This window comes from Bemisia tabaci, chromosome 4 (genome assembly GCF_918797505.1).
Source record: "Bemisia tabaci chromosome 4, PGI_BMITA_v3".
Classification (NCBI taxonomy): Eukaryota; Metazoa; Arthropoda; class Insecta; order Hemiptera; family Aleyrodidae; genus Bemisia; species Bemisia tabaci.
The window spans coordinates 56407525-56434485 of record NC_092796.1 but is presented as its reverse complement, the minus strand read 5'-3'; the positions used below and the strand labels follow the sequence as shown (position 1 = coordinate 56434485).

General features: G+C 36.0%; 2 protein-coding genes across 2 annotated transcripts; one reads left to right on the top strand and one right to left on the bottom strand.

The window, feature by feature from the left end:
* Positions 1-357: 357 nt before the first annotated feature.
* Su(dx) (Suppressor of deltex) lies at positions 358-22980 on the top strand. The gene is made up of 16 exons (XM_019057106.2): positions 358-879; positions 1433-1545; positions 2450-2594; positions 2966-3246; positions 4619-4702; positions 5307-5750; positions 6189-6531; positions 8568-8832; positions 9337-9497; positions 10515-10658; positions 12597-12839; positions 13531-13690; positions 14109-14383; positions 14899-15124; positions 16770-16866; positions 17677-22980. The coding sequence occupies exons 2-16, from the start codon at positions 1488-1490 to the stop codon at positions 17847-17849; spliced, it is 3099 nt and encodes a 1032-aa protein (XP_018912651.2). The 5' UTR covers positions 358-879; positions 1433-1487; the 3' UTR covers positions 17850-22980.
* Positions 22981-23754: 774 nt separating this feature from the next.
* On the bottom strand, positions 23755-26886 carry LOC140224538 (uncharacterized). The gene is made up of 3 exons (XM_072300107.1): positions 26740-26886; positions 26136-26289; positions 23755-25420 (listed from the first exon to the last, which is right to left on the bottom strand). The coding sequence occupies exons 1-3, from the start codon at positions 26785-26787 to the stop codon at positions 25275-25277; spliced, it is 348 nt and encodes a 115-aa protein (XP_072156208.1). The 5' UTR covers positions 26788-26886; the 3' UTR covers positions 23755-25274.
* Positions 26887-26961: the final 75 nt, after the last annotated feature.

The following is a 26961-nucleotide window of genomic DNA, read 5'->3' as shown; positions in this document are numbered from 1 at the left end:
TTTAAGCATTTAAAACACGTTTCGAAGAAGAAATAAGGAAAAATCAAGAGGACAAGTTCAAATCAAATTTCCGTTTGCCGCCATGGATTCCCGCGCTCATCTACACACTCACACAAGCGCGCAGCGCCGAACCTAGCTTCACTTTTTCCCCGTGCTTTTAGATACGAGCGCTCCGTCTTTATGTCTTTGAGCGGTCCACAGCAGCCGAGAACCTCGCTGAGCTGTTGGGCAGTTTGCTGAGCAGCCATCTTGGAAAACGGGTAAATCCACCAGAATTTACCAACGCTTTCGTTGAGCTCAACGCTCAGCGGGTAATTTTCGTTGGGCAGTTGTGGACTTTAACAACGCATCTGAAGTGCTTGTAAATGGTGTACACGGGTGTACTTATTGTTGTAAGTTATTGTAAGTTGTTGTAAATTGAGTCAAGTGAGTCAAGTGCCTATCGACTTTTGTCAACATTATCACGTCACGAGATCTGTCGAAGTATTATTTTTCCGGCCTCACACCTAAAATTCCTGTTTTCGGCTAGTATCGAACGAATTGTGCTATTTGTTGTAATCACTTGTTGTATGTAGCCAGATCAGAGCTCTTTCTTTTACCTGTATTGAAGTGCATTTCCATTCCATCCCCCAGCTTCATTCAAGGCTGTTTCCAAATATTGAATTTGCGCTCATGACATGATATATCTTATCAGTGGAGAGATGTTCAAATCATTTTCCTGAAGCTCCAAGTCTATTCAATTATCACATGAAGACACATCGCAAATTTGTAGCGCTACACTTAGATGGAAAAATATGAGCTGAAAAGTTGGATGGATCGAAAATGGGAGAAAACTTCGTTGCACTCAGTTTTTCATCTATCTCCATTGGACAGAATGAAGTAAGTAGCATTTAATTAGCTTAGACCTTGAAAGAAATTAATTTTCATCTACCTGATGCAGGCACCTGTTTCATGTTAGCTTTCTATGAAAGAGTTTGGACGATGAGATCATTACACTTTGATCCACTTGAAAGAGATTGCTATCCTCAAGAAATCACTTCTTGTTTCTCCTACTTAAAATTGTTGGTGGAATATAATAAATTGCTTCAGCTAGACTAATTGTTTACCTAGTTCTAAGACAATAGCACCCAAATACATTGAATTACTCCTGACTGAAATTCGTTACAGCATCAAAATGAAGCATCCAATAGCCCTGGTAAACACTCAGGAAAAGTTTAGACCTAACAAGAAAGTTATGGTATAACCAGGAATTTGGTGCTTTTAGGCTAAGTTAGATGTTCTTTTGAGAGGTGACAGAAAATGCCAATCAATATGTATCAGAAAACTTGATTAGTATCAAATTAATTCTACTCTTTAAATTTATCTGTAAGGTCTTTACTGGTTACATTTTATCAACTTTTACATTTAACATGAAATCTCTTTCCTTCTTTAGATCTGGTCATTCCCCTAAGTTGGCCTTAAAATCCTAGCCTCTATCAAATTACACCATGGCTGCTGATCGTCCTGAAAATGATGAGGCTGCTTATCATCAACTGTCAGTCACAGGTGAGAATCTTTTCAGTTTTTAAAATGGTAAATGAGCTCTATGGTAAAAACAGTCATGGCGTCCTTCAGTCTCAAATCAGAAGTATTATACTGCCGTGCTAAGGAAAAAGGCTGTATGAGCCTCCAGACGCTACCGAATTTCTTTTGATAAATCTTAAATCTTGCAAAACTTTGCAAATATTTTTCTTCCAATATTTTAGGGAATTTTGTTCGCAATTTGATCTGAAATGTCCAAAAAATTCAATGAAAAGTATTCATCTCTTTCTTCAAAAGTAAATATTTTCTGCATGGAAAGGTGACAAAATTTGAAGTTCTTACAGCATTTTTCCTTAGCATCTTAGTATAGTAATGAAGTGTCAATAAGAGGCCAAACATCCGAAGTAGACCATTTTGGTGATGCGGATTATAATGTTGTCAGAGGCAGTCAATTTTGAGTTGGTATGAACGCTCCGAAAGCTGTGGAAAATTTCTTAATAATCTCTGTCAAAGTTAAGGAATGGAGTGCCATGCTAAGCATGATTATGAACTTATGACAGATCTCGGTTGAAATTCTGCAAAACCTACTAGAAGGACCAATCTCAATCTACTAAAACTATACTGAATGAAACAGAGAGGCACCAAGTCATAATTTGGGGAAAAATGAATCAGGAGTAGTAAGCTTAGCTATCCACTTATTTTCCTTTGTCACAAATGTAAAGCTGAGAGATTTTTTTTTTTATTTTGAAACCAAGTGTTGAACTTTATCTGAAACATTCAGTTCTATGGCGGAATACGTAAAACTTAAAACCACTTTTTCTTGGTTCATTTGTGATGTGACTCTGATTCTTCCTGCACAGCTTGATCCAACTCTATCAAATACTACTCACTAATATTTTTATCTAAGCTGTCCTCTCATTTTATTTAGTTGAATGCGCTCATCTGAGGTGTTCAGGAGGATTCTTAAAACCGAACCCTTATGTGGAGATTAATGTTGATGACAACAAGAATGTCAGAAGATCAGAGGTTGTCAAGTGCACCTATCAGCCAAAGTGGAATGAAGAATTTACTGTGTAAGTATTCCATTTTGTTCTGAGTAAAAGATTAGCTGCTTTTAAATCTCACACAAATTATCGGATTTATTTTCCTGTAATTGAACATATTTCTATTCCAGCAAATTCCGGATGAATTGACCTGGATTAAATTTTTATACATCTTTCTGAAACTCATTGAAAAATGTGCCAGTGGAGCGTGAGACCTCTCAGTGAAAAATGGTACATATTAAACTAATAATTGACCGCAGTCTTTTTTGTCATGATAAAAAAGTATAAAACGTATGTACTGCACAGGCTGTTCAAGATAAATTACATTATGGAATTTTTTTTCCTCTTAATTCTTTGTTATCATTATAATCAGTCATGTATTTTCTTATTTATGTTTGTAGCCTAGTGACACCTCACTCCAATGTACGGTTGCGACTGTACGATCATAATTCTTTCCGAAAGGATCACATAGTAGGTGAGCGATATCTCTTTATCCATGACCTACTGGTTCATTACAATGGAAATTGCTCTGGACTTGAATTGACGATTGACATGATGAACGATGCCAGGAACGCAAGTGCTTACAGTAAAATTGGAGAACTGATCATATTTATCAAAAATCTGGTCGTTGATATGTCATCAGTCAGACCACCCACTACTTTGCATCCATTGCAAATTGCAAGTAAGTATAAAATTGATGATATTCTGTAAGAGACCATCTAATTTTTCTCTTATTTTGTGATTCCCCGTGCCTGCGATCAAAGTTTATGTTGTGGCTCGTCAAACTACACTGTTTCATCAAACTTGTTTCAGCAGAGTCAAATCTGGTTCGTTGTACAAGTTTCACAAAAGTTTTGCCTATGCACCAGCCTGTGGGCTGGACCTAAGACTGTTAAATTCATTATTTTTTACGTTTTAGACAAAAATAAAATTTAAGTTGAAATCAGCAAATACCTATCGATGGTGAAACTTCTGAAGTGTGTATCTTGGTTTTTCAGCAAGCCAGACTTCCTATCACAGTTAATTTTAAACGTGGGAAACTACCGAAAGTTATATTTGAAAATTTCAGTGATTTTTCCTCTCTTTCCAAAGAATTTTCTTTGAAAATTTCAAGTCATGATGTTGGTTCGGTCTCCTTTCAGAAATTAAAATAAGAACAGAAATTTCGCAACACCGCAACTGAGATACGAATTTTTGCAGTTTCACCGTCACTATGGTCAACAGTTTTGGCATGAAGTTCAGACGATAAGCAAATACACCTTAAATTTAATCAGAATAATAGATTTTACCTACCGATGTTTCCGAAATCAATTTGATTATTGTAAATGCAATATCTCACTAAGAATCTGCTTGCAGTTGGAATGACTCCCAATCAGAATGAAGAATTAAAATTAGAAGTAAAGTCGTCAAGCAAGCAAGCAAGATTCAACTGCTGCAAGCTGACCTCTCTCGGAAATGGATGTGTAATTGGTTTTATTTGAGGTTTTCTAATTTCAAATAAGGTTTGCATATGAATTGTAAAACTACCAAATCACGTATCTGGGTTTGGAATGTTGCAGATTTCCTGTTATACTTTGCTTTTTAAATGGGGAATACTCAATGTGAATACTTGAAAACTTCCATGATTATTCTCTCTGTTCAAAGAAAACTCTGCAAAAACTTCAAGGAATGATATTGATTTGTTCTCCCTCCAAAAAATAAAATAGGAGTGGAGATTTTGCAAAAAGATATAGGGTCTGGTAGTTTCACCATCGACATAGGAATACTCTCCTTTGGATCTACTTGAATGTGCATATTGAAAGTTTTTATTTTGCAAGAAATCATCATTTGTGTATCAGATTTTTCTTTTATTCTTCTTCAAAAAGGTACCTAGGTTTATTTTTGTGTATACTGAAAATGGAAGTAAAAATTGAAGTTATAGGAAGCTGAATGATAGTACAGGGAGTATCAAAAGAATAATAACATATTTTTGAATCTGCTTAAGGAGCGTATATATTTATCTATATGATCAATGAACAAATGTTTTTTATTGATTGATTTTGTGTGGTTCATAGGTGCTGATGCTCATTATAATCCATTTTATGGCATAAGAGCTCGAATGAGGGGAGATAGACTTGAAGGAATACAGTCTCCACCTTGTAAGTATGATTTCCTCTTAAAGGTAGCTGTTTGTGAGTTTAAATATGTATTATTCAATAAAGATATGAAGTAATTTTCCCAAAAGAGGGAAGCCCTAAATTGGGATGAAATGAACTTTCTGGGTCTTTGAATCCGTAGACCAACATATTCTATCTAGCAGAAGCGGGACACCAGGTATTTTATCAGTATAGAGAAAAATCAGAGTTGGGTCCTGGATTACATCCTCATTTTCCTCTTTACACCGAATCTCATCTGAAGGACACTAAAAAGGTTGTATTGAAGACAAAAATACCAGAAGTCTCAAAATTTCCTGAGCAGAAAAAAGCACTTCCAAAAGTGTCCAGATGGTGAATACTATAAATTATCTGACCCGACCCAAGTAAGGGCAAAAATCTTATTTGGTACGATAGTCTGGTAAACTGGATGGTTGCCAAATGATCAGCTCCGAACTAATTTATACTTGAAAATTTGTGGTGCTGATGTGGTTGTTTTTACTGGTTTTTGGGTTTCATTTTTTCATGTAAAACTGTACAATGGTACTCCATATCTCAATTTCACAACCTAAAATAAGTTTTTTTTTTTTTTAAAAAAAATAAATTTCAGCTGCTATAATGCAAAACTCAAGTGGTGCTCTCAACTGTGCTCAGCACGCTGCTGCTCAACATTCCAGCGAAACGACCAATGCGGTTAATCACGCAGCCAACCACGCTGTAAACAGTGCAATCAGCCATGCTGTTAATCATGTGACAAATCATACATCAAATTACCCTGCAAACCATACATCGAATCATGCCGGAAACTACGGCTCAAATCATGTAACCAACCATCAAGCCTCAAACATAGTCGCAGGAAATAGCTCAGAAACCGGAAACCATAGTACAGAAGGAACCTCTGCAAATCAATCACATGCCAATCATACTAATGCAGAGTGCTGTCCGAGCAATGCTCCTAATGCAGCATCATCTGTGCCCTTCACATATCCACAGTACAATATCTGTTACGACACTGGGAATAGTACAGAGGGCGTTCCTCGGTCACATCATTTAGGTAATACGATTGTCCTTTCATTAAATATTAGAATTACTGTATGTTTCTGAGTAACTGAGATCACATTTATCTTAAAAACCTCTAAGCTGTCAGCCAAAACATTTGCAGACCATGAGGCTACTGGGTCATTTCATGCCTAATCAATATCGGATTTCCTGGATCTTCTTTGATTTCAATGAAATTATGTGTACTTGTTTTAGTAGTCAAGTAGACTGGAACTGATGAATACATATTAGTTCTTGGTCCTGCGGCATATATAACAATGGATGAAAATAAGGGTGAAGGGGAGTGTCTAAATTCATTTCAAAATCTCCAAGTCGCAACACTTTTGTACTTTAAAAATTTAAAGATCTGAATGTACTAGGGTGTAGTTGTGTATTAATGTAATGTTATGCGTATTATGTTTTAATAAAACTTTTTTTGTTTCAACTACTCCAGTTAATAGTGAGGTGCCGTGTGCCATGATAATGTCTCCTGACCCATCGCCGTCCCGCCATGCTCACCCAATTGTGTACAGCTGTAGCACTTCAATTAACTCGAATGCACCAGTTGCTATGAATAGTCTTGCGATCACAACTTCAACGACGGTGAATACTCAGGTGACTGCTTCAGGGGCTCAAGCACGTCCGTCTCGGAATCAACCAGTAACACCTGATACCTCAGCGTCTGGACGAGGAACACCAGCTGGTAGCAATGGTCCACGAGCCCAGTCAAGTCAAGTGTACGTGCCTCCACCAGCAGCTGGTGCTGAACCTTTGATTGATGAAACCTTGCCACCTGGGTAAGTTCTCTCTTAAGTTTATCCAAGTCATCTTTAAGCTTACGTAATAGCTCATTCCTTCTCTCCCCCCCCCCCCATCTGCCTGGGGTATTGCAGTGAGAAGTACGTGCAAATAAACCCTGTGCCAAGTTAGTTGATCAAGTTGTGATCAGTGTTCCTACTTTAGGGTAAATTATAAGGACCCATCTACAATTTTTAAGGGGTGAAAACAATTTTTTGCATATCAATGGCCACAGTGCAAAACCATGTACCTCCGTTTGCGACATTACAGACTTCCTGTTAAACTTTATCATTCCTTTGAAAGACAAGTCAAAGTAACTTATCGAAAACTTCTTTGATACGAGGTCTGTTAGATTAGAAACCAGATTTTGGTGATAACAAGCCCAAAATGCGTCCGAATTAAGTTTTCTGGACTTTCCTGATAGCTGGAAATATAATAAAGAATGTTACATTCACAAATTCGAAAAATCCTAATTAGCTTCGTTGGTATATGGCTTGAAGTAAGGCAACCTCATGGGTGTTCAGCGATTTTTATTTTTGACAGAACTTGTCTCTCTTTTTTCGGTCTTGCACTACCTTTTTCAACTCACAAGGGTGATTCGAGTTTCGTCTCGATATTGTAACTATACACTCAAGTTTTGTCACCAAAAATTATCCTATACAAAAATGTAGGATCATTGTTAGAAGGTGCAAGCAGCTAAAGGGAGATTGACATTCGGTTGGATGTTTGTTCAACGGACAACAATCAAGTGGCAAAAGTACCTGAAACTCGATACATGATCATATTTTATCAAAATTGTATGTACAGAACCTTCAGAAATATTACACTGTTCAGCAAGCTCGAAACGACCATTTTCGATTATTTTTGCCCACACTTCTTTCACGTGGCAAAATGTCAGTTGCCGTTGATGGTTGATACCCATGCTCCTCATCTTTGACGGACTTTTGACCAGTTTTGAATTGTTTAAACCCTCTCAAAACAGTGAGAACAACTCATACAATGATCTTGGTAAAGTTTACTTAGCGTACCAAATGTTTCGGTACAAAGTATACCGAGTTAAAAACAAAATTTAATGTTAAATCTTTGCTTTATCAGTGATCGCATGATGAAAATCGCAGAACGCACCTGACTTACTGGTATTCAAGGTAACACAGAATGGACACTGATCAAAATAAACAAAATCTATGAATCTAGCGTTCTTTAGTATGTTATCAGCTATCAGGACAGTCCAAAAAAACCTAATTCGGACGCAAGCATAATGGATTAGTTATCACCAAAATCCGGTTTCTAATCTAACAGGCCTCGTATTCCTTTCCTGTCTGAAGAATATCCTGTATTTTCAAGCCTATAAAATAGGCTTGTTCCTCTTCAAAAATATAAAATAAGAGTGGAAATTTTCAAATATTGCAATGGAGGTACCTGATTTTGCACTTTAGGAATCAACATGTATCATGTATAATGGAGCATGAAACTGACCTGATCAGTAATTCTGCTTGATTTTCGTTCTTGTCTTGTAGTGTGCACTGCTGCCTCTGTGCTGAGAATGTTTTGCTATTGCTGCTTCAAAAATTCCTGTCGGGTCGTGTCTAATTTTTTCAACCTTGTTTAACCAGCCTTCCCAAGTTTTAGGTGCATTTTGTACATGGCATCTTGTAAAGTTGGAACATTGGATGTGATCAGTCACATCAATACCAATGAGAGTAAGTTCGAAATGTAAGAGGTACAGAGCTAACTAGCTATCAACTCCTGAATGAAATATTAACGAGTATTCTCAACGCAGATTAAAGGAAATCAGATGATAAGAATGGTGTCTTTTGTATCTTTCTCCTTTAACCAATGTTAATTTAAAACACTTGTATCTTGTTTAGGAGTTGATTTCTAGACTTTCTGTCATAAGATTCTTTTTCCCCGTGAAATGTTGAAGAAGAAACATGTTTTGTCACACTTTAATTCATACCTTGTCTAGAAGCTCATTGCAACAAATTGATTCCTTCAGGGTGTCTCTAAAGTTATTTTTTTACTTTGAACTCTGCAGGTGGGAAATGCGTTACGATGTCTATGGCCGTCGTTATTATGTAGACCACAATACTAAGTCCACATCATGGGAGAAACCTCAACCGGTGCCTAGTGGATGGGAAGTACGACGTGATCCTCGTGGGAGAATATACTATGTTGACCATAACACACGCACAACAACCTGGCAGAGACCCAATACAGAAAGCATTCAACGATTCCAGCAATGGCAGGGAGAGCGTCAGCATGTAATGGTCCAGGGCAGTCAACGGTTTCTGTATCCACAGGTAAAAGAAAATATCAGTAGTATTAAGTTAGTGAGGGCCAGGCTGACTGATGCGCCGCCATCTTGGAGCCAAGGCAAAGGGTAGGAACCTTACCATCGTAAAGTTGGATCATCCAACTTATCTAGTAACAATCACACTTGCCATATTTTTGCAATTCGATAGGATCATACAAAAGTCTTAGCGGAAAATTTGTCTTACACAGCTTTCGACTCAACAGGGGTTGATGATAGTTTGATTACACAATGTATAATTCATGGAAAAAATATCCAGATTTAAATATTCACTCTAGCAGGAGAAAATTTGAAGGGCACATTTAATTTTTTGAGTGACCCTATCAATACTCCTGCTAGGACAGAGCATTGCACTCACTCGAAAAATTTCCTCTACTAATTTTTGTTATCAAATCTCAATGGTTTTAAGGATGAAAATAGTAAAAAAGAAAGCTTATCTGTTGTTTTAAAAGTGGAATTTATAAGTTTTTGCTTCTTTTTGCTTTTGTTCCAGCATACAATGGGAGCAGCTTCATCTTCAGTTTCAGTCGAAGAAGATGATGCACTTGGTCCATTGCCATCAGGTTGGGAGAAACGCATGCAACCAGATGGCAGAATTTACTTTGTTAATCACAAAAACAGGACTACACAGTGGGAAGACCCTCGCACTCAAGGGTCAGTTGTTCTATTTCCAAGTTTTTTCCTCTCGTTTTAAGACCTAAGACCGCATAGATGGCTGCAAAATAGATTTTTTTCTCCCTTACCGAGCATAAATAAAATTGGAAAGCAAGTCCTTAAAAGTGGAATATGCTTTTTGAGCACTTGTGCTAGTGCCTTTTTTTGTGCCTTTTTTAAAAAAAATTGTATAATTTTTGATTGATTATCTACTGTCACAACCATGAGAAATTCCTCAGTGGAACAATACTCACCAAATTAAGTTGCATAATAGGAATATTAACAAAATCCTATTAAAGAACTATGAGCATTCATGAAACAGGCAAAAAACAGTTTATTTTCAAAGAATCGCAATCACACTTAAACAATCTGATAGTCACAAGATTTTGCAGAAAATGTAAAAAACTATACTCATCTACAAGAAACTGTAAATAAATAACAAACTATGAGAAAACCAGACAAATTTTTGAACTGAAATTATACAAGTGAATCAAACCTGTAATGGCTATTTGGTTTGAATCTTTTGAATGTTAGCTTAGCCATAGCATTAAAGTGCCTTTTTTTACATCACAGTTTTAGAATTTCTCTTAATGGTCCAGAGAATAATGAAAAAATACATCGAAGAGGCTTTGATACAGAAGCCAAAGAGCTGAGCAGATCGGAAACACCTAAAGAAGCAAAAAAATAAGTAAAGTAAATAGGTCAGAAAAGGATACTCATAATGTTAAAAACCACTGTTGGGTTACTATTTACAGCAAAGAAATCTGCTTGAAGGTTGTTACTCTAGCATATTTTTTCACTGGATGCAGCTAAAAGGTAAATGCCTCACTGTTTTTAATACTGCATTAATGCCCATGTAAATGCGTGTTTGAGAAATCCATGAAAATAAAATTTGGAGTACAGATTTAAGGGACAAGTGTAAGTTGCATGACAGTGGCATAAATTATAACCAGAATTCTTTTATTAATCTTTACCAATTTTGACTAATCCAAACTATAAACTTGATTAATTATTCAGGCAAGAGCTTCAACTAGGCGGAGATGAAACTCCTCTACCTCCAGGATGGGAGGTACGCCACACAGAAGAAGGGGTTCGATACTTTGTTGATCACAATACACGTACAACAACCTTCCAGGATCCCAGACCAGGAGCACCCAAGGGGTAAGTTTCTGAAGTTTCTATTTTATTTCTTAGTCAAAGTTTTTTTGCAAATTCCTTTTAAATAATTGGGGAGTTTGAAAGTATTCTCGGAGGAATAAACAAAACATAGAGGTTTGATTGATCTGGGTAGCAAAATAAATTTTCCCTCCTTTCACACCCATAATCTTCTTGGCAACCCTTCTATTCCTTACAATTTCACAGAGACAGCACAATGCATATATAAGCCAATCCAACGTTGGTTGGTTTCAGGGCTCTCTTAAGTAATTTAGTAGATTCAGGGTGACATAATTTCATGAAAGGACCCTGCACACCTCTTATGGGAAGCTGCACCATGACCGAATGCTAATTTATTTATGTCATTCGATTCTCCTCAAGATGCTGATTAAAAGTTATAATTGCGCCAACTTTCTATGATGCACTGTTTTCGCAAAAAAACGCTGAGAAGATTCAATTATTCGGCGATAAAAAGCCTGAAAGATTCCTCATTTCAGTACTCGATTGACAAGCGCCTGTGTGTCAACAAGGAAATCATGGGAACTCCTGCACTCAGCAGCAGTCTTATCTCGGACTCCGCACGCCGTTTTGCTCGACCATCCAAATCAGATTCTTGAGAAGCATAAGAACAGGAAAGTCGGAACGTCAACCGGACGAGAGCGGGAGGGAGATAGCCCCAGAGTCGGCAGGTACAGATAAGAAGACGGACATGCACTGCAACTTTTCCTTATTTATTTCGGGCCTGTTCTCAAATGCTTTGTTCTTTTTTATTCATTGTCGCCGAATAATTGAATCTTCTCGGTGGTTTTTTGCGAAAACGGTGCATCGTAGAAAGCTGGCGCAATAATAACTTTTGATCAGCATCTTGAGGAGAATCGAATGACATAAATGAATTAGCATTTGGTCATGGTGCAGCTTCCCTTAAGAGGTGTGCGGGGTCCTTTTAAATGTTAAAATATTTCCAAAACTGTATGTTTCAAATTGTCAATTATTAGTTCATTGCCCAATAATTGTCAAAACTCTGCAATAGTATAAGGAAAAATCATTATTATTAGTTACGTTGCATAAGCAAAAAGAACAAAGATCTGGATTTAAGTAGGCAAAATAAATAAACAAAAAATAAATTACTGCTGAATGCAGTACACTTCTCTTAAAACTCCAAACGGCCTAATGGTAAATGTTAATACAGTAGACTAATTGGAACCGGACCAGTTTTGAAAATGGATAGAACACCAATACTAACACTAAGTATTAAATCATCAATTGAAACTCTTACTTCAGTTACATTGCGATTGAAAATACGCCGCAATACAGCGTTGCTTTTGTGCTGCAGCATGTTTCTGACATTTCGATGTGTCAACCCTCTGTCCTTTCAGCTTCAAAATGAGTCCATTTTGCCTTGAGTATGGGCCCATTCAAGGGGATCAGTTCAGCCAAATGAGTTTGGGTATTCGATAGTGTACTATATGTACCAGAATTTTAAGACTTGACACCCAAAGAATACTAGGGGCAACACTTAAAATATTGGCTCTCACTAAGGTATGAAGAACGAGATTGCAGGTTTATGTCAACCTAAAAAATTGCAAAATGTATAATTTTGGGGAATTGGTACCTTTTAATCTTTTAATTCCACTTTTTCAATCAGAATTCCATTTATTTCCAATTTTCAATTCCTTCAAATTCACAGTTATTGGAGTTGCTAAAGATGGCCATTAAGACATATTCCCTTATGACATACCAAGATCAAAACGCTTTTGCAAACCATTACGAAAGAGGTATGATATCAGGGGGAAGGGTAAGGCTCAAGGTTAAAGAGGTCAAGGAGGGCAGTCCTTGTTAATAATTAAAACCTCACTAGGAGGTCAGTTGCTTTGCACATATTTTATGTGTTTCTTGCCTAAGTAACCTCTAATTACATTGTTTTAACATTCATCTTGTTTTCAGTCCGAAAGGTGTGTATGGTGTCCCTCGAGCTTACGAGCGATCGTTCCGTTGGAAGCTCAGTCAATTTAGATATCTCTGCCAAAGCAATGGCCTACCAAGTCACATCAAAATCACAGTCACACGACAGACTTTGTTTGAAGACTCATATCATCAAATTATGCGATTGCCTGCGTATGAGCTCAGAAGACGTCTTTACATCATCTTCAGGGGCGAAGAGGGATTGGACTATGGGGGCGTATCAAGGTAAGTTTACTTCTCCCCGTGCAGTTTTCAGTGCAAATGAGTTCTAAATGAAGGAAGAATGAACCTAATTCTTGATTTGCAGGGAAAATTATGTGAGTGGTTAATTAGAAAAACCCAAAAATTATACAGTTTATTAGAAATGAATGGTCTAATTTTAATAATTTATCGAAACTGAGTTTTTCTTTTTTTTCCTACTTATTTATGTTTGAAAACTCTGTTAAGATTTCTCATCAAACGAATTGTACAATTTGTTCCCTAAATTGGCTACCTGATAGTGAACATGTCAGTGGCCAAGTGCAAAACCAAGTATCTTTAATCCGATGTTTCACAATTTTTACTCCTATTTGATTTAATCCAAGAGAAACAAGCCGACTTTATAGCTTGAAAATCATACCAAATATTCTGTCAACAGAGAAAAAAATCAAGAAAGTTTTTAAGAAATTTGTTCTAATTTAGTTTAGTTCCAGTATAGACTAGTTTTCCAAAGAAAATTGAAGCATTATGGAAGTCTGCAAAGTCACGGACGGATATACGTTGTTTTGCACTCAAGCGACATATATTTTCTAAGTAAGAGTTATTAATTACGTCTTAATTATTTTCTTTCTTTCATTGGAATTTTTTTAGCTAGTTATTTCCTTCATTGGTACTTCCTGATTTTTAATCTCCAAAATTTATACTCAATGTGTTACAGAGAATGGTTTTTCCTGTTATCACATGAAGTGCTGAATCCTATGTATTGTCTATTTGAGTATGCCAATAAGAGTAATTACAGTCTGCAAATCAATCCTGCCTCCTATGTCAATCCTGATCATTTACTATACTTCAAATTTATTGGTCGATTCATTGCCATGGTAACTATTTTCATATTATAACTTAAATTATTTTCTCAAGCAAAAAGTGAACACCAACTTTTTTTAAAAATCCCATGACCGTAGAATTACAAAAGCCCAATTTTTTTGTTTAAAAAACAGCTCCGAAATGAGCCCATGAAGTTGCAGCAAAATTTGATTAAGAATTGAAAAGTTTAAAATTGACTTAAAATACCTTTTCGCACTTAAAGCAGCATTCCTCCCTCCACTCCCTTTTTAAAGACTTCAGTTTTAACCCGAAAAATAGCACACCCTAGTGGAGGCTAACTTTGTCAGTCAATATGTTGCTGATATTTTCAAGTGAAAGGAAGTGTTACTTTTATAGTAAAAAACAGCAAAAGACAATAATTTTTCTCTTTCCTACTGTCATTTTCTAATTCAGAATAATTGTATTTTACAGGCACTTTACCATGGACGTTTCATCTACTCTGGCTTCACTATGCCATTCTACAAGAGAATGCTGCATAAGAAATTAAGTATGAAAGATATTGAATCAATTGACCCTGAATTTTATAACTCATTGGTCTGGGTTCGTGACAATAACATTGATGACTGTGGTCTTGAACTGTACTTCAGTGTGGACTTCGAAATCCTCGGTCAAGTAATTCATCACGAGCTCAAAGAAGGTGGGGATAAAATAAAAGTTGAAGAGACAAACAAAGAAGAATATATGAAGTAAGTTCATTTTAATTTCAAATTTTAATTTTTAATCTCCAATTATGACTTTTAAATGAAAAGATTTTTCCTCTGTTAAAACTAGTTAATCTCCAATGATCATATAAAGAGTCAGTCAAGTGATTATTTTTATTTTTTAATTCAGGGCTCACATGTACTTTTTTTTACTCATTCTTTAAAATGGTGGTACAGATTGCACATTTTACCTGTAAAGTGGGCACTTTTCCACAAAATAGAATGTTTAGCTATGAGGCAATAAAGCCAAATCGTAGCAAAAGGTCGGTATTTTGGAACTTTTTACACCCTCGACAAAACAATTTCGTCCATTTTGTGAAACCGTTATTTTTGACTTGTTTGTCCATTCTAAAACTCACTAAATTTAAACTTGCATTCAATTATCTGCATTCAATGACAGAGATGTGCCTGTGCCACTCAGTATAGTATTGGATAAGTACAATTAAAACTTTCTCAATACCCCTTACACTAATTTATTTTGTCGGATGAATAACTTACAGGCTAATGACTGAATGGAGAATGACTCGCGGGATTGAGGACCAGACCAAGTCATTTCTAGACGGGTTCAACGAGGTTGTCCCACTCGAATGGCTTAAGTACTTTGACGAGCGTGAGCTAGAGCTAATGCTGTGCGGCATGCAAGAGATTGATGTCGATGACTGGCAGAGACATACAATTTATAGACACTACACTCGTTCCAGTAAACAAGTACAATGGTTCTGGCAGGTAAGTTGTTGATTTACTCCTCATTGGACACAATTGGACATATTTATGCGTAAAGGAATTTTGTTGCACGTACACCCTATGCACCCAGTTCCTTTTAGCATAAATACATCCAAGCAATGTTCGACATTTAAATGAATTTTTTCGCCTGCAGAGCTGTTGCAAACTTGGATGTAAAAGAAATGATGTTTCTAATACAAATGTTGTTGCCTCCTGGTCACAGTATCACAAGTGTCATTTGTGCTCAGGCACTGTTGCCAATCTTCTCTAACTTGTCCAATTTTTTACAGAGAAAGTAATGAAGAAAATCCCCTGAAAATTTTCCCTAGTATTCCTTTTGTCATCAAGATAAATTCCTGACATTTTCATGTAAGTGCACAAGTCTTACAGAAATAATTGAGCAAAAACAATTTTGAGATGTCTGGCACTATAGCTTTTAAGCGTGAATGACGCTTATGATACTTTGGTCAGAAGCAAGGTGACAATATCTCTAAATGAGTCTGTTTATTTAAGAGAGATAGGCCTGTAAATAGTTGATTCTTTTAGGTTTTAGGTCCAAGAAAACGATGAGCTAACTAAAATCTCTGAAAAATTAGTTCCAACAGAAAAATTACCAACAGAGAATTCGCAGGTGTCTGTGAATTTGCAGGTGCAAATTTGATGAATTTCGTGTTTAAGTGGAAACTACTGAGTGAACTGGACACAAGGATACCCTTGGTTCATAAATTGAGCAATTATTGGAGAAGATATGGCAAAATTATCTAATCTGCTAAAATAAATGGGTTTAAATGGGAAATGCGGCAGATGACGCCACTAGGCGGTGCATTTTCTCACTTTTAAATCTATTTTAATACTATTTCCAATAGCAGAAAAATTTTTTAAAAAATACTGTGAAATCAGCTCTTCAAGCAATTCCAGATGAAGCAATAACAAATTTGCATGCAAATTCTTCATTGAAGCGTTTGGTACACGAAGGGCATTTTTCGGTCGCAGTGTTTCAGAATCTCCAGTACTAGATAATATTTTTTAGATAAGAAACTATTCGGTGAATTCTCTAAAATTTTTCATTTTCAGCATCATTAAATCATAAAGAATATTCTGTAAAAATCAAAACGAACTACATACCGAGTGATCCAGACCATCTGGTACATCTGCTTTGTTCATAATGGATAAAACATTAGCGAAGATTGTGAGACACTGCAACCAAAAATTGCCCTTTCTGCATCCAGCGCTTCAATTATGTGCTTGATTGTTACGTCATTCTCAATTTCCATCATTTCATGCACTTGTTGATTACGAATATGCTATCTCTTAGATATTCCCCTTTATAGAAAACCGAATATCATAATGCCTTTGGAACTTTCTGTACATTTCCTTTGGTTTGAGAAAAATATACTCACAAAATTGTAAGGCAGAATGTTGATCAATTTTCTGTTGAAGACATGAAGTGCAAAAGGAAATTAGACGTTTGATGTAGTTCGATGGATTCTAATTGAATTGATCCTATTGTTTTTCTCTTCCATTTGCAACTCACCCTCTGTTCCTTCTCATATTCTCCTTGACTTGTACTTTAAAATTTTCCTTTACCTAGTTTCTTCTATGTCAAAGATTGCGACTCAAGCTAACGTGGACCATTTCTTCTTTTCAGTTTGTACGTCAAGCTGACAATGAGAAAAGAGCAAGATTGTTGCAGTTTGTTACTGGCACTTGTCGTGTTCCTGTTGGAGGTTTTGCGGAACTAATGGGTATTTATCTTTTTTCTTCTCTTATTATTGTTTCTCAAAAATTCTCATAAAACCTAAAATGTGATTCTCATCAAAGAAAACTTATGACTTGTAACCGAATGAGCCTCCAGACAAGGTATGAATTTAAGCACAACACTACTGGTTTTCTCTTTAAACAAGGAAAACGAATCACACAAAAGGAAGTCTGAAAATCAACTCCTGAACAAGATGTAAGTGTTTTTTAATAATATTGGTTAAATGGCATAAACACAAGTGATGTCATTTGTATAATCGAACTTCCATTTGATCTTGAAAAGACTCGTTAATATCTTGTTCAGAAATGGATTTCAAAGCTTCCCATATTGTGAATTGTATTTATGTAAGATTTTGAAGAGAAAACATGTGATGTTTTCTTTTACTTCAGACCTTGTCTAGTGGCCCTTGGTTGTTTGTTGACCGTTATTGAAATTCGTAAACCGTTCAATCTATACTCCTCCAAATCCATTTTTTATTTTCTGTTCCTAATCAAATGGGTGTGGACCAACCTTTGTGGGCAGAATCAATTGAGCTAAAATTTAAGTTTCTCTAATCGTTTACGATTTTGCCAACATACTTTGAGCCATGTTCGTAAATAGTTGTCGATAGAGGGTTGTGTCAAGAGTCTGACAACAGTGCGCTAGGCTCTACTGGTTGTTCAAAACACTTTCTTTGACATAGGACAAGACAAACTATTAAGGAGAGTCATTAACAGCTTCAATAACCAGCCTAATGATAGTATTAATTTTGTCGTAAGAAATCAACCATAAACTCTATCTTTTTGCTGTTTTATAGGTAGCAATGGCCCTCAACGTTTCTGCATTGAAAAAGTCGGGAAAGATACTTGGTTACCGCGCTCTCATACATGCTTTAATCGTCTAGATCTTCCTCCTTACAAAAGCTACGATCAAATGGTGGAGAAGCTCAACTATGCTATTGAAGAAACTGAAGGTTTTGGCCAGGAGTAGATTATAGAAGGAAATTCTCCTGCAATGATTGTGCAAAATATTTCGATACTGAATGTATCAAGAATCACAATATCCTACCGAGTTTTCGCATTTTGTAGTTTTGGATACTTGGCAGTTCTCATCAAAGCTCCAGTTTCCCGAAGTCATTCCATTTTAGAGTGTTGATTCTAGGATATTTTACTGCTCTCACTAAAGCTGCAATCTACAACTCCCCATTGCTTTGTGATTGCAAAGAGCAGGGTGCCTTTGGAAGTAGAAATAAGTAGATAATTTAATTTTACTAATAAAGCTGAGAGGTTATAGAATTGATAAAAATTATAATTACTACAGTCGGTGCTCACTTTTCTATTTGTAATCAACTTTCTTCTGATGCAAGAATTAATCCACCGTAAATTGTGAACGGAATTGAAAGAAGGTGATACACAGCACTAAAGTACATTAATCAATGTTAATTTTCTTCGGGAATTAATTATTACTAGGTCCTGCATTAAATCACTGAATAGAGTAAAGAAAAAACTGGACTTGGATATGCTCTTTCAACAAATGAAAGAAAGCACTAACAGCAGTAGTCATAATATTTATTTTTTCTAGTCAAAGTTATTTGGATAGTTACAAAGCTGTTGCTTAGAACGCATTTTACGCTCTTCTTTTCTGTTTAGGTCAAAGCTTTAGTAACTAATACCACCGCTTTCTTTCTGAACTAAAATTTATTTTAAATCAGATGCTCACATTATTTTTGATGAAATATAAATGTCTATATATTTTTAAACTAAGATATAAATAACCCTCCCTCCCTGTCCGGGTATATCATATGATTCAATCAATAATATTTATCATTCAAAACCAGTTCATTTCAAAAGAACAGCAATAATTACACTCAGTAATAAGAATGAGTGTAAAGAGTCCGCTATGCAAGTGAAAGAGACCAATACTTACTTTTTAATGTCATTGGATCAATGATGGCCATTAGGTCTATAGCCTATGATGTTTACTAATTCTGTAGTAGACACCTGGCAAATTATCTACCAAGTTTTTAACTTCTCTCAAGAGCTGAAAAAATGAATTGATCGTGCTTCGCAAATCAGAATCTTTAATTGGCGTGGAAACAATTTAAACCCTTAAATGTATGTAGTGCTGCGTGCCTTTCTTCTTTTGTCTTTGTTTATTGGTTTATTTCTTTGTTATGGCTTATTAGGTGTCAATAGTCCAAAAGTGGCGACTAGTGCTTGTTGTTATGCAATCAACTCGGTCCATTTTTAAAAATACAGACTATTATTGGCTCACTGAGAAAGTCAATCCCTGTGCGCTAACTCAATGGACAAAACCTGTTACCTAACTCCACTCACCACTTTTCAAGGCAAGAAATAAAGGCATCAAGTAATATGTTCCTTCTGACGCAAATTTGTGAGTTTGTGTTCTGAGCCCTCAACCATTCGTTGTATGTTTCTGCACACAGTCAAACTTTCTTTTCTTTCTGTTTCTTCAATAAGTAGGCAATATGTAGTTAGACTCAGGCACCTTAAAATATGCAACGTTAGCTTCATGTTTGTATTTTTTCAATCCCACCCCTTCTCAGCTAAATCACTCAGAGCTACATGTAAAATGAAAATGCTCGATTTTTGATTAATTTTTAGTGCTGAGTCTGTTAATGATCTGAGTTTTCCCCTCTACCCACCAATTTTCCAGAAAATCAGGATATTCCTCTAAAAATAGGGTTTTCTGAGGGGAATTGGTGTATGTGTACAAGATAAAGTCAACAGTCTTTTTCAGATTCTGGAGCTAAAAATACACCGAAAGCCGTGTATTGCATGCCTTAACAATTTTAAAGTTGTGTCTGATGAAGTTTTTCCGCTCTTATGACATGATTTTCCCATGTACCCCTTCGTAAAACTTATCTTTTGGTTTTTGTCTGACAGATTGGGAATATTATTTCTTTTAGCTGCTTCCATTTAATTTTTGGTGCTGAATGCGATATTCTCAGTTTTTTCTCATTAGCCGCCAATTTCCTTGAAAATCGAATTTTCCAAAAACATGCATTTTTTGGCATGTAAAATCTTAATTTTTTAAAATTAGATCATCCGGGAAATTGGTAGGTGATGGAAAATAACTGATGTCATCTCCGAATTTAGCAGCAAAAATTAAGTGGGAGTGTTTCCATTAGACACATTGATCAAATAATTTTCATGTATTTTTAGACAAAAACGTAGGGGCTAAGTTTTTACATGTCAGTGTATGGGCGGAATATGCCAAGTGTCCGGAGAATCTTGGCTCTCAGACACAGCAGGGAAATTGTTCAGGCATGTGTTATGTGTCTACCTTTGTATTTGAAGCTGCAGAATCCAGAAATAACCCTTGTTCTTCTCTATCATGTACCAAGTTTCTAGAAAAGTGGTAGGTGTGGAGAGGAAACTGAGATAATTTTTAGATTCTTTTTCAGTGCGAAAAATTACATAGGAATCAACTATCAAATCCTTAGTGTTTTAAAACGCAAAAAATATTGTTGCAGGCTTGTGTTATATTTCATGTGAGCTGTACTACTGAAAAATGTTGGCTTAGTATTAAATCGGTGCAAATCCTCAATTAGTCAAGATGATGTCACGAATGATTTCTAGAACAGATTCATTCTTTAGTAGTGATGAAAAATTGTTGTTATGTTATTTTTCAAAATTTGATGAAAAAATATGTATTCTCCTCGCTTGATGCTGTTGCTGAGTTCAAGGAACAGTATGATGTTGCTTCTTCAATTTTAGGTTCCTCATTATTTTAGATATTGATGATTTTAGATTGCTTGAAGGTAGTTTTGATTTGAGCAAACTGGACCAGAATAATATTTTCAGCTGATGGATCACAAGATCACCTTCATCCATTAATATTTTAAGATGGTTACCCATTAAACTCGATAACAACCACCCAGCAACTAATCAATATGGACATAAATAAACTGTGTCCCAAACGATTGAGCTTTTGCTCCAATTTGTTCTTGTTCCTCCAACCTAGAATCAACTGGACAACATTTTGCAATTAGTAGCTATAATTTCTTGCTCTGTTCAGAAACAACGTTTGTACTATTAGTTTCCCTATGCATATAAGCGTTTTTACAGATGAGCCAGAAATTTTAGTTCCAAATTGCCAAATGTGGTCCAACTGTTCTACCATTCTGCTGTGTCAAGTAAAAACGCTGTATGTGCATTTGGATGTTGCCACATTTTCCCTGATAAGTATTTTTGAGAGAAGTTATGAATAATTGGACGTATTTATGCTAAAAGGAACTATGTTGCATGCAAACCCTATGCACACAGTTCCTTTCGGCATAAATACGTCCAATTTTACTTGAAATTTTAGATTAAACTGCGAACTTTCCCTTTCAATTCGTATTTTATACCAGGATATTTGGCAACGTCTGAAGGCTCATTTAGCGTTTTTGGCAGATTGGCTTCCTTGGTTTCTATGAAGCCCTACTAACTTATTAAGCAGAAATACTTGGTGAATCCAGCACAGCAGGTTTAAAAGTTAATTGATGATTTTGATTAATGAGCATGTGGTTAGGATATGAATGTCAGCATTATACATGATAACTTATTTTCTCTCAAAATTACACTCCGAAAACTGTGCGAAGTATGGAAAATTCCCAAATCATCTATGTGTATCGTATCAGGTCGTAAGGCTTCATGGTAAAATGAAGAAAAATGTCAAGGAATTATGTATGAAAAAGTTTTGAAGTATTGAAGTGTACTTGTTCTTTGTACTTAAGGGTCAGGTGGACAATATTTTACCTCAGGCTATGTTTCGATTTGCGGATGTGGAAGCGAAACTCCATGTTTCATTAGGGTTAGGTAAAACTTGGACGTTGCTATCTGTACAAATCGCAGTTTCAGGAGAAAAGCCCTGATACTTTCTGCATCTCAGCACCAACTTTGTAAAGACTCTGATTGTAAAATTGTAAAAAACCGAGACTGGACTGTTCATTTATTATGTCAAATGAAGCTATATTGTTGGAAATTCCTCAAAACCTTGTTGAAAAATAAGTAATGTAAATTTTAAGCCGAGGAAACTGCACTGTTCTCATTTAAAACGAAAATGTATCTAAATTTTCCATTGGTAAAACATGAGACTCAGACTTTTATGCAAGAAGTCGGTTTTCTAAATACTTCAGTCCATTCTTAAATCTATTCTTTTGTAATTATTGAAAAATGCCCATGACTTCAGTTTGAAATTGAAACATATCAACATTTCTATTCGCATCTTATTTTTTTACTGGATTACTGTCCAACTTAAATGCTTGAAGGTCTAAGAGAAAATAGTATCGTATGGAAGAAGTTCAAGATGAAAGTTAATTTGTTTCCTCAAGCAAGGATAAAATATCAAGGGTAGATATTTTGCAAATTTGCATAGCCTGATCTGTATTTTTGAACTGAGGCCAACGATTTGATTGGAAGGCATTTATTCATAATGAAGCTTTAGAGAAAAGCTCCAGCATCCGAGTGTATTTTCATTTTACGAGGATCTGTATCCATGGAGTGGTCCATTTTGGCATGAGGAAAGTTGCCTCGTCTCTATTTTAACATTGCATCAGACAGTGTTTTAGACTGCTAGCCAAAAAAAGATAACCTCTTGATGAGGTGTATCCATAGATAGCAAACTTAACTGCAATTTTAGTCCCTTGAAAAATGAGCGAATATGAAGCTTCCTGAAATAATATTGTGGATCGCCCATAGAGGCCTCCTCTGTGGAGGTCTATTCCGTGCGTCACATTATTTGCGCTGTGCAATAAAGAAAGAAATCGTGGGAAGTTTGTACGTTTGTAAGTCCTCTTTCTAAAAAATAAACTGCCAAAACAGATATCCACTGTCATGCCTTAAATGATTCGACACGTTTTAGTCTCAGGTGTCAACTTCAAGGGGCACTGCCGTTCGTTTTTCCTAATTACTAGAAGTGGACCATTCTACCGTAAGTACCATAACGTGGTGTCTTGCAGAATGCTGCGTTTTCCTTCTCTTCATCATGTGTATCCTGTATATGTATGTGTATCCTGTAAATAATTTCATTTGTTATGAGAATGGACTCTCAGTAATATTTGTTTGTGAACTTGGTGGATTTTAAATAAAGTTACAACTGTTATATTTAAAATAAATTATTTTCAGATCATTTTAATATCAGGAGGAATGATGTCTTAACCTTGGCGTTGGGTGGTGTATGTTGCTATTGCGTGACTCGCTACTTTTTTTTCTTATTCTGACAGGACCAAAAAATGTGTCAGATATTAACGAATTTCCAACTTAAACGAAAACCAATATCTCATAAAACCGAAATTCGATTACACTATTTACGTGGGGAAAATTGATGGGATCGGAGAAAAAAACTCAACTTCTCAAGATTTCATGGTATCGATTTAAATGTTTAAATGCCAATTTGGATCCTCAGCCCTGTAGAAAAGAGGAAACGTTTGGAGAAACGAGCATGAGAGTTTCAATTGTTGGATGATGAAATACTGCTGCAGCATTTGCCTCTCGGTGCTGTATTTAGCAAAGGGATCCAGAGTTCAAATTCTTTGATAGCCAAAAAAAACTGCATGTCTGAAATCTTTACTTAAAAAGTAAAGTTTTATAAGAAAACAAATGACGACTTATCAATAATGGGCTCAGTGCCAAAAAATAGGAAACTGAGTTGGACATTTTTCGTTCTAAGCTCCAAGAACAACAATCTGAATAACGAACTAATTTCCAGAGATCACAGAGTGATACGTATAACGTCCAGAGGATAACGTTAGTAGTTTGTGCTGTACCAGTTATCATGAAGTAAAAATGTGAAAAACTCAGAATTAACTTTTTGGCACTTAGCCCGTCATTGATGATAAGTTTTCAAATGGTGACAAAGGAAATTATGCAATACAAAAACAAAAATAATCTAAAACAAAACAAAAGTTCTTTATTGAAACTCGAATTCATCATAGATGGATCCGTCAGGAACAAAATCATGAGACATAAAGGAAGGACAATAACTCTTAAGGTGATTTGTCAAGCTCAAGTGACGTGGTCGAACTGGCATGCGATACATCGCATACATGGATATTTTTAAGAATTTTGAGATACTTAAAAAAATAAATGTCACTTGCTTCCATTCTGAATGACAGTGACTTGCAAACAAGTTTCTTGCGAGTAATTTGGAAAGCAATAAAACTTAGAAATCATCTCTTGCTACTTTTAACTGCAGTTGAGGGGGACTATCATCTAGTTGACCATCATTTAAAATATTAATTGATACATGACTAAAATCAGGATGGACTTAGGTTGTTCCTTAGAATCTGAAACGTTAGTTTGAACCAGACATAATTTAGTGACTTCTGATGAGAAAAGAAGATGTGAAACTTTAGAATGGCAGAAAACGTGTGCGCAGGGGACTTACTGACAAGAATCATGAGGACTATATTTTGCGATCAGAAACTACAATTTCTGGCTCATTCTAGGAACACTGTATGAACCATTAATTTCCTTATGCACATAAGAGTTTACCGGATGAGCCAAAAATTTTACTCCCTAATTGCAAAATGTAGTCCATATAGGGCAAAGATGACTGTGCACTTTTCTCCTGAGATCATAATCTAAATTTGCTCCAGGGAAGTTAGAGCAAAGTTATCACTTCTCTTTGACATTCTAACTAAAAGGAATTGGAGGGAATTTGTAACAAATTTAGCTATGTTTTGATCAATAGCCAAAAAATGGGTAGCTCAACCTCGAAATAAGCGTTTCATTCCCTCTAACAAGGGAATATTCCCCAGTTTTCTCTTAGGATCTTTTCAAAATTGTACATTGATGGAGATATACCATGGAAGATCCTGGTGTGAATATCTTAAGCACGTCCTTGCTTCTTTCCTTTGAGTGACCAAAGATTCGACTACCCTCTAAAAATTATTTTAAAATATGTAACTTTTTTTTACAAAGCAGCTGGGTCTAACATAATAGATTTCAACTAGTACAAGAAATCAAATCATCTCTACGGATTCTCATATTCTGTATAATAATCACTGCAGGCACCAATTCCATACATCATAATCCGTTTGCGACATTGCAGACTCCCTGTCATACTTTATATTCACTTTGGAAAACTAGTCAACGAAGGCTTGAAAACTTCCTTGATTTTTCTTCTCTGTTGGTAGAATATTCTGTAAAAATTTCGAGCTATAAAGTCGGCTTATTTCTTTTTGAAAAAGTAATACAGGAGTGGAAGTTTTGAGACACAGTAATGGAGAGAGAAAGTTCCATATCACAGCAATGGATATTTTTTAGGAAGATGAAAAATTGGTGATATCTCACTTTCGAGAAAAATCTTGATATTCTCTGTACCTACATATAATAGGATAACCTTAAATCAAACAATTAATAACGAACAGAAAATTTGAAAGACATTTTAAAGGAGGGAGAAGCAACCTTAATTCTTGAAAAACTTGTTGAACCAGTATGAGAGATCATCAGATCTGCCAGCGGGAGGGCCGAGTAGACTACTAGGATTTTCGTCAGGACGAGGAAGCATGGGTTTGTTGCTATCGAAATTCTTTTTAAAGTCCTCAATTTTATCTGGAAAAAGAGAAAGAAAATATTCGTTGATGACAAGTGAAGATGAAAATTCATGAATGAGTTCCTGTTTCTTAGACAGGAATAATTCATACCTACAAAGAACACAAGTTGTCTACTTTCCAGGGGAAATTTGTAAAACAGACTACATTTCAGTGTTAGTAAGTCTGTTTTTTCAACATATAAATACAAATTTACAAATACTAAATAAATTAAATGGCCACCTAAATTTTTTTGGTTCAGATTTTGTGTAGCCTGATTTTCCTTCTTTACCCCCAATGATCTAGAAACTGTAGATTGGTGGTGGCCTACGAAAAAACATAACACGCATGGAGCGGTCATTTGATAGGCAGGCGGGGAGTGAAAATGGGCAATTGGTATCTTCGTCATAACCTCAATTATGTGGGATCTTACGGGAGTTTTTACAATAAATGATTTAGCGTTGAAATTTTAATCGTAAACTCACTAGAAGAATAGCTAGGTTTCATATCTAGACACAGATTTTCAAACAGTTGGTTGCAAATTTGATGTAAGTCATTGTTTAGCAACACTCTCATAAGAAGCCATGGAAATCGACTATCCTCGTCCTAACCTAATGGTTGCTCCTAGGGTGTTGCAAAAGTCACCATTGGCGTAGCATAGAATCCCCCTACATATAGTTTCTACATCGTTGTTTACCCCTCACTCCTATACAGTGTAAGAAAATTAGATTAAATACCTTCATCAATGTTGATGAAATTTTCAAAACGCTTTTCTTCACCATCTGCATCCTTCAGGATAGTGATTGAGTAAGTTTGGTCTCCTTTTTGAAAAGTTGTGATCTTTTCTTCTTTCCCTTGACTTTCTTTCACTGTCTTCTGAGTTTCAACCGTCTGAAAAAATGACAATATATTGAACTCAAAAATGAGAGGACGAGATGACAGGGAAAAAACTATGACTGCATGAAATTTTGACTCCATATTAAAATGTTGAAAATCTGACATGAAGGTGCAATATATTGCTGCTTTAATGATGATGTGGAAACGAGACTACTAAAGATTACTATACTATGCTTCGTGTTTAGATTTGATATAAGCAGAAAACTGGCAAGAAATATAGAAAGCAGAGAGGGACTACCGTTACGTATTCTTCAAGAAACAATGAGAAGTTTGAATATTTAGCCAGCCAACAGATAGCACTGGCTCCTGAGGAAGCTACAAGAGGCTAACAAACTTCTGTTTTAGAAATGCCAGTCTCTTTGGACCGGTGTTGGCTCTGTAGGATTTAAGACCAAAAAAGCCTTGGCAATTGGCGTATCAATAATAAAATCATTGAGAACTTACCCCATCAGGATGGCGGATGGTTTTACTTGTCACCATTTTACCAAACATTGATATGCGTGGATGCGTCTCCGAGGAGAAAGGATCAAATATAGAGCTGAAAGAATCTGATGGCCTTGAAAGAATTTCTCCAACATCTTTGGGGTCACACTGTCCCCCCCCCCCCCCCCCCCTCCTAGGGTGTTGCAAAAGTCACCATGGGCGTAGCATAGAATCCCCCTGCAT

Excerpts from the sequence above, each read along its gene's own strand:
- LOC140224538 (XM_072300107.1), bottom strand. The coding sequence starts at position 26,787 with ATGTTTGGTAAAATGGTGACAAGTAAAACCATCCGCCATCCTGATGGG. Across the intron at positions 26,290-26,739 it reads CCATCCGCCATCCTGATGGG|ACGGTTGAAACTCAGAAGAC; the intron begins GTAAGTTCTCAA and ends TCATTTTTTCAG. Across the intron at positions 25,421-26,135 it reads TTTCATCAACATTGATGAAG|ATAAAATTGAGGACTTTAAA; the intron begins GTATTTAATCTA and ends CTCTTTTTCCAG.